This window comes from Conger conger, chromosome 2, assembly GCF_963514075.1.
Source record: "Conger conger chromosome 2, fConCon1.1, whole genome shotgun sequence".
Taxonomy (NCBI): domain Eukaryota; kingdom Metazoa; phylum Chordata; class Actinopteri; order Anguilliformes; family Congridae; genus Conger; species Conger conger.
This window is the reverse complement of record NC_083761.1, coordinates 65738868-65752612: the sequence shown is the minus strand read 5'-3', so window position 1 is coordinate 65752612 and position 13745 is coordinate 65738868. Positions and strand designations below refer to the sequence as shown.

At 44.2% G+C, this 13745-nt stretch overlaps 1 protein-coding gene across 1 annotated transcript; it reads left to right on the top strand.

The window, feature by feature from the left end:
• The first annotated feature begins 68 nt into the window (after positions 1–68).
• lrrc45 (leucine rich repeat containing 45) lies at positions 69–13716 on the top strand. The gene is made up of 18 exons (XM_061222025.1): positions 69–228; positions 1324–1624; positions 1816–1877; positions 1986–2056; positions 2301–2479; positions 2849–2977; positions 3649–3761; positions 3858–3916; positions 5015–5092; positions 7227–7362; positions 8181–8258; positions 8388–8499; positions 9280–9350; positions 9764–9856; positions 10379–10471; positions 11778–11951; positions 12044–12191; positions 12528–13716. The coding sequence occupies exons 2-18, from the start codon at positions 1393–1395 to the stop codon at positions 12722–12724; spliced, it is 2025 nt and encodes a 674-aa protein (XP_061078009.1). The 5' UTR covers positions 69–228; positions 1324–1392; the 3' UTR covers positions 12725–13716.
• Positions 13717–13745: the final 29 nt, after the last annotated feature.

The following is a 13745-nucleotide window of genomic DNA, read 5'->3' as shown; positions in this document are numbered from 1 at the left end:
CCACAGTGCAAAACACGGGATTGGACTACTACTCCCGACTTCCACTCCTCTTCCTGGTTACCCCTTACAAACCACAAACTGAAAATTTGTTTATTAGCCAGCTAGCTAGCTAGTTAGATAGTTTTGTGATACTGTGAAATCGACATGAAAAACACAGTATTTCGTCGTTTTAAATAGAGTAGCTGGCTTGCTCGTTGGAGAAACCAGCTTTATAATGTTTTGTAAAGGGTAAGGCTATTTCGACACGGCAGTTTTACAAATGCAATGCCAAGCTGTCGCGTTACCCTGACAGCTATCCTAAATTAGCCAGCTTTGTTTTCGAGGTATCAATATTTAGACCTAAATATGTTATCAAACGTTGACGGGGTTATACTAATGAGATTATTTTATTAACCATCTGATCTCGGTCTATAACCTACATGTGAAACTTGTACTTGATTTAGGCGGTTTGCTAGATCGGTTAGTGTTTCGTTATGTAATGTTACAGTTAACGTTAATGTATATAACTTTGTTATTTGTTAATGTAGCTAACTTAATATGTCACGTTAACTGGAGGCATAAACGTGCGGTATTGGTTCGGCAACTTGGCTCGGGAGTGGTATGTACTGGTTCGCTTGCGATTTGACAGTTGGGACAATAATGAAACAGATAGAAACAGACTGCTACGTTTAGCAACTATAAATGAACTTGCACTTCAATCTGAAGGTTTTTTGTTACCGTTGGCTCACTTGCGTACGACAGAAACGTGTATCTATTCGAGCTGTTGGAAACTAGCAAGAAGTGAATTAACGTTACTTTCTGTTATTGCTTGGTAGATTGGCTAGCGAACCGAATGTGGGTTCTAAAAGATCGTGTCACAGAGTTCTTGTTCCAGCTAGCGTTCGTCGTCAATTGACCTTTTTCGTTTTCTATGAATGATAAACCTGGAACCTTCTTAATCGTTGGAAATGGTTGCAGATTACATTTTGAATTCCCTAACGTTAAATCAGCACAAGTACCTTTAAGTACCATCAGCAGTGATTGGGAATAAGGCTATGTCGCGCTGTTTTAAAACATGCATTGTCTCCTAATCAACCAGATTGTATTTGGGAATAGGGTGGTCACTAAAGAAATACGACTCAGTAGAGGCTTAAATTATGAGCTAGGTAATTGCCATGAACAGTTGTTTGGCATTGAGGCATTAGCTAACAACACTGTCTACCTGTATGGGTCTCATTTTAATGTGTCAAGTGAAAGTAATTAAGTATGCTTTTGTATTGCAACTCACTGTAGTTTGTTCTCTATCTGTATGTTTGGTTTTTAACTGCCCTTTTGTTCCCACAGATCCTCAGCTCTGTGAAGTGGGAGCGACTCCAGTGCACTGGAAGAAGGAGGGAGCGTTAGTCTGGGGAGATGGAGGAGTTCAGGCAGACGTACTTGCGCTTGTGTAAAGATGCCGGTTTGGAGCCGCAGGAGTCGGTGCTGACCCAGCTGCAGGAAGTGCGGGGCGCTGGGGGAAGCACGCGACTGGACCTGGCGGGGCACAGCCTCTCCGCGGACACATGCGCCGTGCTGGGCAGGGTGCTGCACCAGGACACACTTTTCACGGAAGTGGTGCTCAGTGACTGCATGCTCAGCGAGGAAGGTGGGTGGCCTGTTCTTTAAAACGGTTGATTTATGCTAATTGCATAGTTCATTATTAGCGTAGGCAGATGTGTACATGCGTTCTCTGCCGTTTGCTCCTCTGAGTTGTGAATATTGAATGCGCAGTGAATCGTGACAGGAGCTTGAACTAACGGCTGTCTTTGCCACTGCCGCTCTTCTTGTCATTCCCAGGTGCCAAACTACTGTTGAATGGGCTGTGTTCCAACACAACTGTTAAAGTGCTGGATCTGAAGGTACATACGGAGAAGCAGTGAGAGCTTTTATTCTATTGCTTATCCAACATTATGCAGCTGAACGGGAGCGACAAATCAATTGTTTACATATTTGTATGATTGTTTTAGGGTAACAACTTGAGAGGGTCAGGAGCTGAAACTCTGGGGAAACTGTTAGTCCGCAACAAGACATTGCGAAGGTGAGAACCAGCAAAATATTCTATGTGCCAGGCACTTACAAGTGAAGCACTTTAGTCATTTTAGCAATGTCATGCACATTTATGTGATTGACAATTGATTTATCATATATTCCAAGGAGATCTGGTTGTTTTTTCTCTTCTTTCTTGGTATACCTTTAATAACTGGCTCTTTGGTCAGTTCACATTGATGTTCACGCTTCATTCTTCTGAACTGTGTATTCTGCTCATTGGTGTGGCATTGTAGACTGATCCTGGAATGGAATGCCCTGGGGGTGTGGGATGAGGCCTTTTCCATTTTCTGCGAAGGTCTGGGCTCCAATGGCTGCCTTACACAGCTCGACCTGCGTAATAACCAGATTAACCACCAGGGGGCAGCAGAGCTCTCTCTGGCTCTGAAACGAAACGGCACTCTTCAGGAACTTGGTGAGCTTGCCGTCTGCGAGATGTTGTACTTTACCCTCGTATTAATTTCAATACCATTGAAATCATACTTTCCGTTACTGTAATTAAATTTTGGCAGTATTAATGAGGACACATGTACGCAAGACTATTTTAGGTTATGGGGGAACTTTACAAAAGTGCAGTTTAAACAGTTATATTAACAGTTCTCTAAGATAAAAACATGAATTGTGTATAACAGGAACAGTCTATTTAAACTGAAATGAGGGCACCAGAAAACAGCTTCATGTGCTTTGTGGAAAACGGGAGGAAATGATATTGTGGAATAGGGCTCTGTGGACTGAGGCGCTGCGTTTCTGCATAGGTCTAATTAAAGCTTCTCGTTGGGTTCAGATCTGAGGTGGAACAACATCGGGCTTCTGGGGGGCCGCTCCATCCTGGAGGCTTTGCAGCAGAATCGCATCCTGTTGCAGCTGCATATGGCAGGGAACAACATCCCCAGTGACACCCTCAAGGCCCTTGGTAAGCTGGACCTTTTGGTTACATCCGTACATTACGATGAAATCTGATGTGCATTTAATGTGCAGTCTGTATAAATGTGGTTGTTGCTCCTCGTTTTAATTCTTAGTATGGTGAGGTTAGCACTGAGTACGAGTACAGCAAGCAGCAACGAGTCCTGCTTCAAGCAGGAAGCGACTGACAAAGTTGACTCCTGTTCCTATGCAGATTAGGGATGGGAACTATAAGCAGATAAACTGTTGGCTTATCTTGGCAGAGATGAACAAAACACGGGATTGGACCCATGCGATGTTTTAAATGCAAGATTTATATTCGTAGCAAATATCCTACTAGTCCTGTTACTCCTGCATGTTAAGGGTTCTCTGTCTTCTAAATATTTGTGTGTCTGTGTGTGTACGGACACATAACACGAGTGACTCCAGTTAATAACTTTGGAGTTATTGAGCTGGAAAATGTAAGTCTGAACATGGTCTGAGTAGCTTTTGCTGAGCTGGCTGTGTAATTTCTGTAACAGTGTGTTGTCTGTTCACATCACCCCCCTGTCCTGCACTGTTTACATCACCCCCCCTGTCCTGCACTGTTTACATCACCCCCCTGTCCTGCACTGTGTACAACACCCCCCTGTCCTGCACTGTTAACATCACCCCCCTGTCCTGCACTGTTGCCCCTCTCAGAGCAGTCCATGGGCCATAACTCGGACCGGCAGTCCACCCTGAGGGAGAGCCGCTGCAGGAGCCAGGTGCTCACCAAGGAGATCCAGAACCTGAAGAACGAGAAGGGCCGACAGGTGGGCGGGGCTGAGGGCCGTGACATCACCCGGGGTTTGTGATGATGTCACTGCTGGGAGCGAGTGTGTGATGGAGCTTTTTTTGTGTCCCTGTAGTTTATATCTCTAATGGATACCATCGACCAACAGAGAGAGGAAATGGGGCGGGTCAGTAGGTGAGTAAGGGCGCGGCTCCAAATGTGCCCCCACAGTCACGCTACAGAAAATACTGCCATCGACACAATCTGGTACATACTGTAGTGAAAGGGATGTTGCTCAGAATTAGTCAGTGAGCTTGCTCAAGCTTGTAAAGCAACACTGAAAACTTTGGAACGCAACATTGAAAATACTTATTGGATAGTTCACCCTGAAAATGAATGTTATTATTTCATTTTTGTACCGAAAGTAATGTCTTTGTCTGGTCCATGACAGCTAAACACTTTCATTCTGCAGTTTTGAATAGTCTGTCAAAAAGGCCTCATTTCAGAATGAATGAAGGTTTATGGATGATGAGCCTTCAGCTAACATTCTGCTATTAACTATCTCTGTAATACCAACGGTAATAAAGACAAATGCCATTATTTGAGATAATATGTCATTCAGAGACTGTTTATGCAGTTACAACCATGTCCATGAAATAACTTGCCCACATTTTCAATAGAAACTTGTTAAGCTAAATTGGTAAAAAAAAAAAAACATTGTGCACTTCTACAATAATTAGCACTTAAGACTTAGGTGATGTTCAAATCCCTGTCAGAGGTACTGTGTACAGTGACGAATTACCCAGCACATTGTAAACCTGTCATGTGCAGCTGAATGTTGCAGCAATGGGTTTGCAAGGGAAAGCAAGAATGTTGCTCCTGACCTGCTGTGATAGCAATATCGCATGTGTGACTCATTAGCCACTCTACTGTAGCTGTTGTCAGGTTTCTAACGAAAACAAGGCATTTAATTCCACTTACAGCTCCTAACAGCATCTAACTTTATAAATGGCTAATAAAGATTTGGACTCAATATAATGCTTAGAGTTTTGTCATTTAGAATGGTTTAATTGGGCATGTTTTAGATGCCGTCAACATTCATCAGTGTGAATTAATGTAGTTATTCCCAAAGAAACGCCCCTCTGTTCTGTGCTATAATGTAATACTGGAATGAATTTTATTGACAAAGCAATTTGTGACAGTGCGTTCCTGTAAGAGGATATGGACAGACACAAGCAGAAGATGTGTGTATGATGAGCAGACCGTGCTGATGTTGGTTTTCTGTGCGTGTAGAACGTCCTCTGTGCGTGCCGGCCATCTTCAGGATGCTCTGAGCGAGAGGAAGTCAGCGGTGAACTCCCTCACAGCCAAGTAAGCAGTCTCCTCTTCACCTGCGCTGGTGTGTCCGAGCTGCCCGCCCTTACTAAACTCGTTAGGGTGTGAAATGCACTCAACGACTGCTTTACGACAGCCCAGCATGTTCTAACGCTCATTTTCCTGCTTGTGTCTTGTCCCTTAATTAAGTTCTAATAAGTACGTAGATGAAAATAGCTAGTATTAGTAGTATTTTACTGTGTAGCTTTTCTTTCACGAACACCCCCTCCTGGATAGTCAGAGTTTTTGCTAGCTCTCTGGCCATAGAAATGTATAAATTCCATATTTTAGAATGTGCATGGCATGCTTAAAGTAAGCATTATTATTTCAGCCTTCTGATGGGGTAGAGTTATTTATACCCTCCATGACCCAATTCAGTCCCACTCCTCCTCTCCCCCTGCATGCCCAGACCAAGCACAGGTACCAGCACTGGGAAACAGTACTCATCCCAACAGAACTTGCATTTCAAAATGCAGATTCAAATGTAAATGGCAAAGAGAGCTCACTGCACTTTGTTACATGACCACTGTGTTAGTGCTGGTTACACAGCCAGACGGCTGATATGCCAGGAAGGCTAAAGGAAGATCTTCATTTAACTATTACACTTTTGCATAATTATATGTGCCGCTGTTTTGTATTATATGAGTGTCCTAGCCAGACTTTTGGAATATACAATTGGTTCAAAGCGATTGTGTCTTCTTGGTTTGTATTTAAAGGGGCTTCACTCCCCAAATTCTCAGAGAAATTACTGCTTTGGCAAGAGTGCCAACCCCAGAAGCAGACAAGGTATTTAGAAGACATATTTTTGCATTTGGATTGTATTGTTTTATTTTAGTAAAACAAGTCTGGTTGTCTCACCTTCCCCCAGTATCAGTAAGTCCAGTTTTGGTGAATTATCCAGGAAGGCACACATTTATTTAGTGTCTTATTGTTTTTATTTTAATATTTCCATGATTTGTGCACAATATGTTTGCTTTCTTTTTCCATGTTAAATCATCTCATTATGTTTTTATGTCACTGCTCTCAAAGGTAGTTATTGTTTTGTCATTTAAATATCTTGTTACGCGCTGGTGTTCATGATCACGTCTATCGTAACAGGTGCTCCAGGGCCTGTAGAATATTAAAAAATATAAACGCCAACCACCATATTTCAAAATGCTTGGGATCTATTCCGACATAAATTTCACCACATGCAGTACCATGTAATTCCAATGGAGGGAAGAAGGGTGAAACTGATGTAGGATTAGATGCCATGCATTTTTTTCATGCAAAATTAAAAACCACCTGCTTAAAATGGTTTCGGCAGATGGTTTTAATGTTGTGGCTGATCGGCGCATATCAGAGCAATGCTCCTACAGCAGCTGTCCCTCTGTTTGAGTGCCGTGAGACACTCAGGCCAGGGCATGGTCCAAGGCCTGTCTGATGTGGCACAGGGTTATTCTTAGGAGCCTCACAAAGGCCTGCTTTCTCCTGCAGAATGTGGGAGCTCCATGTGTGGGGATTGAGTTACACGCTGTAGCCAGGGAACCCCACTGTCTCCCACAGTTGGAGAGTTGGGGAAGGACAGGCGATCTATAATCCTCACCTGCTCCCAAACGCTGACTGACTGTAGGGATCGGAGCAGGGCTGGACTGTGCCTACAGCTCTAAAGGCCTGGGACTATAACTATAGCTATAACTATAAAAAGGCTACATTAATATTTTACAATTGCATTTACATTTTAGTCATTTAGCAGACGCTTTTTATCCAAAGCAATTTGCATAAGTTCCTCAACAAGAGAAAAGCATCGAATCCATGAATGGCCAAACACGCATATAGAGCAGCTTTGTGTAACGATAAGACACTGACAGCCAATCAAAATCCATCCAAATGTCCTGTAAAAATGTCACATTCGAAATTGCTGAACCTTATCGTTCAGCAGTGTGGATGCGCAAATCATTATCATTACAGATATCATTATAGTTATAGTTATAGTTCTTGGAGTGGACGGGCCATAACAGACCCTGCCAGTAAAGTTGTTGCGAACGTCTCATGAAAGATGATTATCCACTGTCCTAACAAAGCTGTGTGATACGCGGGTAAGGCTGGAGCTGAACGTGACCGTGACCGGTTGTCTGTGTTTGGCCGACAGGCTGGCGATGACCGAGGCGGCTCTGGCGATGTCAGAGCAGAAGGCCCACAACCTGGGCGAGCTCCTCACCAGGATGAAGATGGAGAAAGGAGAGCAGCAGGAGCGCTACTCACGGGAGATGAAGAAAGAGCAGGAGGTACAGAGGGAGGGGTGCTGGGTCATATTTGGGGAGATTCTGTTTTTGACAAGAATGGATGGGTTAATTTGGTGATATTTGGGGAGTTGCTCTATGCTCAGTGTTTAACTGAATGTGAAGGGATGGGTTAAAGTGCTGATGGTAGGGGTGATATTTGGGGAGTTGCTCTATGCTCAGTGTTTGTTAACTGAAGGGATGGGTTAAAGTGCTGGAGGTGGGGGTGATATTTGGGGAGTTGCTCAGTGTTTGTTAACTGAAGGGATGGGTTAAAGTGCTGGAGGTGGGGGTGATATTTTGGGAGTTGCTCTATGCTCAGTGTTTGTTAACTGAAGGGATGGGTTAAAGTGCTGAGGTGGGGGTGATATTTGGGGGGTTGCTCTATGCTCAGTGTTTGTTAACTGAAGGGATGGGTTAAAGTGCTGAGGTGGGGGTGATATTTGGGGAGTTGCTCTATGCTCAGTGTTTGTTAACTGAAGGGATGGGTTAAAGTGCTGAGGTGGGGGTGATATTTGGGGGGTTGCTCTATGCTCAGTGTTTGTTAACTGAAGGGATGGGTTAAAGTGCTGAGGTGGGGGTGATATTTTGGGAGTTGCTCTATGCTCAGTGTTTGTTAACTGAAGGGATGGGTTAAAGTGCTGAGGTGGGGGTGATATTTGGGGGGTTGCTCTATGCTCAGTGTTTGTTAACTGAAGGGATGGGTTAAAGTGCTGGAGGTGGGGGTGATATTTTGGGAGTTGCTCTATGCTCAGTGTTTAACTGGATGTGAATGGCAGGGTTAACATGCAGCAGGGTCCTCTGACTGACGCGGTCTCTTGCAGGACAGTGTGCTGAGGGAAGGGAAGCTCCTCCGGGAGGTGCACACCACGGTCGAGAAAAACCTGCAACTGAAGAGCAAGGTACCAGAGTCCCGCCTCTCCTTCAGACCGCTCACTCTTAAACACGGGAACTGTATTCTTATGGCTCTGTGTGTGGTGTGTGTGTGCGTGCGTGTGCATGTTCGTGTGTGTGTGGTGTGTGCATGTCAGGTTGAAGAGATGGAGCGCAGGTGCAAGGCACAGCAGGACCAGATTTTTGAGCTGAAGCAGGAACTGGCCAACACCACAGCTGAGCTGAAACTGCGTCTGGCACAGGCAGAGGGTAGGCCCCGGCCATACAGCGCCTCACACCCCGAGCACAGCACAGTGCAGAATAAGAAAACACATCTCAGTCTTTCAGTCAGTCATACAGAGCTCAACATGAAGTTTCTGTTGCAAACTAAGTAACTACACCAAAAATCTGTGTAACAACAAACCACGCTTCTTGGTGTCTTAGCCATTGCACTGGGCAATATTCAGTTAATGTAAAGTTTTATAATAACTTTAATTTCATAACTTGTTTTTCTACATTTATTACTGAGGCTTTCTCACTACAGTGTTTGGTCATGTTAAAGCTTTACATTTTAAAATCGCTGTCCTGTCCAGATGTTCACACAATACATTGATCTTGCATTCAAGCGTTCATTCACCCTGACGTTGCTCTAGCAGAATTTGAGTTTTCTTACTGTTGCTGAAACAGTTACGCTTATTATATAAACATATTTTTGTAGAAACATCCTTTATTTAGCTTAAACACTCTAGGATTGTAGTCTTACAGTCTGTCCAATATCAAAGCTTGCGTTGCTGTCAAAAAATGTTGCTCCGGGCCAAATGTAATGCATGCTTCAGATGGCGATTTTGGAGCTATACTTAAATGTTGAAACCTTCCGGCTGCACTGCAACATATATTTTATGTTCCATTTCCTGCCAAACTTCTTTTCTTCTTTCTCAGAAAATGTACTTGAGTTCATAAAGGGAGAAACTGAAGAATATTTTAAAAATCCAACTAAGTTTTTTCTCTTGTCCGTATTTGTGTTTAAAGTAACCCTTTTCTTTGCTACAGAGCGTTTAGAGATGGAGAAGAAGAGATCCAAACATGCCCTGGATGACTTGGACACTTTGCGGCAGAAGGAGGTATGAACACAGATTTATAAAATATGCTGTTCAGCGGGCTTCAGAATTATTGGCACCCCTGACTGGCAAAACAAACAATATACAATATAATTATTGAGAAATTCTAAATGCCCACATGTGAACAATACTGTACTTTATTCATGTTTGAATGAAACCAACCAAAATAATTTATGTAATAAAAAAATAATAATAAAATTCACAGAAATGATTTCAGTTTCATTAGAAATCAAGGTTTCAGAATTCTCTGGTTTAGTAAGGCTAAGTCATTTTGGCCCATTCCTCTGTGCAGATCCTTCACGTTGTTGGGTTTGCTCTGTCCTTTTTAACTCAAGTGGTTGTGTTATACTAAGAAAAGTAGGCGTTTAATCGTGTGTTTCTGGAAGTCAAGTTTTTCTACTTGTGCGCTGGGTCAGGTGGATCATATGAATCGTCATCTGGAGGAGAGTGAGAGATCCCTGCAGGACCGTATTCTCAAACTGGAGGGGCAGCGCATTCAGCTGGAGGAGGTGAGGGACCCAAACAGCACGCCACCTTGACCAACACACTCCTGACTACGCTGTTTTCATTCACTCTTTCTGTGTTAGCCTACACTCACTGAGCTTTTTATTAGGAACACCTACTTATTAATGTGATTATCTGATCAGCCAATCATGTGTTAGCAGTGCAATGCATAAAACCATGCAGATATGGGTCAGGAGCTTCAGTTAATGTTCACATCATGGGGAAGAAACGTGATCTAAGTGACTTTGACTGTGGAATTATTGTTGGTGCCAGACGGGGTGGTTTCAGTATCTCAGAATCTCCTGGGATTTTCACATAGAACAGTCTCTACAGTTCGCAGAGGATGGTGCTAAAAACAAATTGGCTTGGCTGCAGCACACAAGACTTAATACGTCTAATAAATACCTAATAATGAAGTGGTCACTGAGTGTACATTTCACTGTAGTTTGGTTAAGCAGTTATTCTCTGGCTGTACCTGGTTTGGCGGCGCGGCTGTGGAAACGGGGGCCTAATTCCTGTCTCCCCAGGAGCTGAGCCGGACGAAGGCAGCGGGCGTGACGGAGCGTGCCCAGGCCGAGGAGGAGCTGGGGAAGGTGCGCGCGCAGGTGCGCCTGGAGGAGGTGCGTTTGGAGCTCACTACACACACTGTGGCATATTTAAAACCTGAAGGAGGTGCATTGGGAGCTCACTACACACAGTGGGGTGTATTTAAAACCTGGAGGAGGTGCGTTTGGAACTCACAGCACACACAGTGGGGCATATTTAAAACCTGGAGGAGGTGCATTGGGAGCTCACTACACACACTGGCGTATTTAAAACCTGGAGGAGGTGCGTTTAGAGGTCACTACACACAATGGGGCGTATTTAAAACCTGAAGGAGGTGCGTTTGGAGCTCACAGCACACAGTGGGGCGTATTTAAAACCTGGAGGAGGTGCGTTCAGAGCTCACTACACACAGTGGGGTGTATTTAAAACCTGGAGGAGGTGCGTTTGGAGCTCACAGCATACACAGAGCGGTGTATTTAAACCTGATGGAGGAGTGTTCAGAGCTCACTACACACACAGCGCGGTTTATTTAAAACCCCGAGGCAGAGTGTGGGATGGGGAACGCAGTGACAGTTTGGACGTGTTATCGTGCCCTGAGCTTATCCGTTAGCCCCAGAATGCCGTGCGGCTGTGCCACAGGAAGCTGTGTGTCGCTGATTACACTGCAGCCTTCATTTCTCATCCTCGCTCCCAATCGCTATTTCTGTCCCCCAGGAACCTGGGAGAGCTTGTGCTTCAGAGGGAGATATTACTCATCTCATCCAGTCTATTCTTTGCTCCTTTTAACATGTTTTTTCCCTGCAATACTATAGTATAACAGAGGTCTAACTGAAGATTTAAGTTTACACTTTTTACTAGCGCTGATAATTGTAGTAGGCCATTTCTGTAGATTGTTCATTTCCATTTAGATGAGTTATCAGAACCGTAGTATTCTGAACACTAGCAATAGAGCCTAGAGGGCAATGACCAGACAGGCTGGAGGCAAAGAGGGTGTGAAATAATACGAGGCTACCACACAGCATCTTTCTCAAGAGCTATCCCATAAACCAGCAAAGTCTGAAGGACAAGGCACTACAAGAACCGCTCAAGTAGTTTCTCTGTTTGCTCTCCCTGACCGATGATATATTGACGTTTCTCAAGTGATTCATCACAGAGCAATGAAGAATTTGAGCTTCATCACATTTCTCCCTGCACCGTCATTGTGTTCATAAACCATTTGCGTTGGGGCTGCCGTAGTTTGAAATGAGTTAAATGAGGAATGCTGCTGCTGTTGTTGTTGTTGTTGTTGTTGTTGTCCTTGTCCTGAGCTGCGCTGGGATTTTGGCAGGCCTTCCCTGTCACGGGTGCTGAAATGTTGGCCCTTCTCTCGCGCGTCCACAGCAGCAGCGCCTGAGCGGGATGGAGGAGAAGCTGCGGGCCACGCGCCAGTCGCGGGACGAGTCCCAGACCCACTGCTCCCAGCAGAAGCAGGCCATCGCCGAGCTGCAGGCCAAGAACGGCCAGCAGAGCCTGGAGATGGAGGGGCTGAGGCGCAGGATCCAGGAGCTCCAGCAGGTCGGTTAGCGTTAGCGTTAGTGTCAGCGCGCCCGCGACGCTCGGAGCGTGTGCGGTGCGTCATTGGCCGCTCCTGCCCGTGTGACCTACAGGAGCTGAGCGGGAAGGACCAGGAGAAGGTGGCGGAGGTGAGCCGGGTCCGTGTGGAACTCCAGGAGCAGATCGGACACCTGGAGGCGGAGAGGACGGCCCAGGGGGGGCTGAAGGAGAAGATCGCGGCTCTGGAGAGAGAGATGAAAGGTAATGTATGCAGCTCCCCAGTAAATACCCACTTCAGTCAGAAGGAAGAGGCACATTGTGCCATCGTTATTGTGTGCCATTTTTCTCTCCACCAGTTTTTCTAAAGTACACTGTAATATTATTCCTCTTAGAATCTCTTTATCTCACCTGGAATCTCCATATCCACTGGATTTTAATCCAAGGAACTGGTTACAAAATGAAACCGTGTTGTAAGCTCCGTATCGTGTGTATGGTTGATTGAGAATCATTTTTGACCTTTTCCGGTAAGAAGTGACATTTGTATTTCCTATGTAGTAGTATGAAATAAATACCAATATGTTCTGGGGGTGGGGCCAGTGTTGGGCAGTAACCACCGGGAGGCCATTTTGGACAAGGAGAGCGAGATTTCCTCTCTGTTTGAGAAGCTGCGTCTACGGGAGGCCGAGATTCAGCGCATGCGTGAGGACGAGGCTCAGAGGGCCAGCTTCCTGCAAAACGCCATCCTCACCTACGTGCAGGGGTCTCCACTGGGCCACTACAGCCCTAAGAAATGAGCCGGGCCCCGCACAGCCACCGTCTGCTCACCAGGCCTAAAAGGCCCCAATCTCAGAGCAGTTTCCCAGAAAACCGTCTTCTGACCTATCAGCAATAAAGCACTTGGGCTCTAAAGAACTATCTGCCGCAACTGTGTTCATCAACAGAAAAGATCTGCTGATGTTTATCAATCACGTGTCACCACATGTATTTTTCCAAATGAAATTATCCACAGTTATTTTTGTTGTTATTTATTTTTCCATTCCATAAAGGTGCTGATCAATGGGATTGTGGTGCAAAGTAACTTTTATTTTCCCTTGCAGGTTGAACTTGCATTTGAGTCGTGATTAAGGATGAAAGAATCCTAATAGGCAGTTGTAATACAGAATTATACTGATTTCAGTATAAAATTTTTTTACAGTCGCTTATAATTTGCGCATGCTATTTAACTGTGAAAGTGCTTCCCAGTTTTGCAGGTATCGCACTGCTAAACTCATTTTTTATTTAAGTAATTTATCATCACTTATCAAATCACTCTTTGCAGATGAATCTTTTAGATTATATTGTCATTCCAGTAATTTAGGGCTGAGGCCTTTTAAGGTCTTTTTCTTACTGTAGGTATTTTTGGTCTGCATTTGCAGCCATTCCAACTTTATCCTTTCAGCTTTTTAAATGAGTGAAACTTATAGTTACACATGCAATATCTGATAATGCAATAATTCAAACGCGTTTTAAAATCGGCCTTATTTCTCCCGCTCTAAAACAGTACAAATTCCATTGGAATTTTTAAAGTGTTCCTGTGTGTATTCTCTTGAACATTGTATACATTAAGCTGAAGTGTGTTTCCTGAAAGTCAATTTTGTGTTTCCTGAAAGTTACGTTTTTTTTTAAGTGCAAATTAAATTAACGTGATCCATTGTTTGGTATTTCAATTGTGTAATATTTACTTTTGCAGTATTGTTGTAACGTTGTAATTGTTTTATACGTAATAAAGACTACTTGAATTTGGAAACTGGTTTGATTGCACAATACCAAGTGGCC

Coding starts and splice junctions, on each gene's coding strand:
- lrrc45 (XM_061222025.1), top strand. CDS start 1,393: ATGGAGGAGTTCAGGCAGACGTACTTGCGCTTGTGTAAAGATGCCGGT. Junction 5,093..7,226: donor GTGAACTCCCTCACAGCCAA/GTAAGCAGTCTC, acceptor TTTGGCCGACAG/GCTGGCGATGACCGAGGCGG. Junction 12,192..12,527: donor TCTGGAGAGAGAGATGAAAG/GTAATGTATGCA, acceptor GGGTGGGGCCAG/TGTTGGGCAGTAACCACCGG.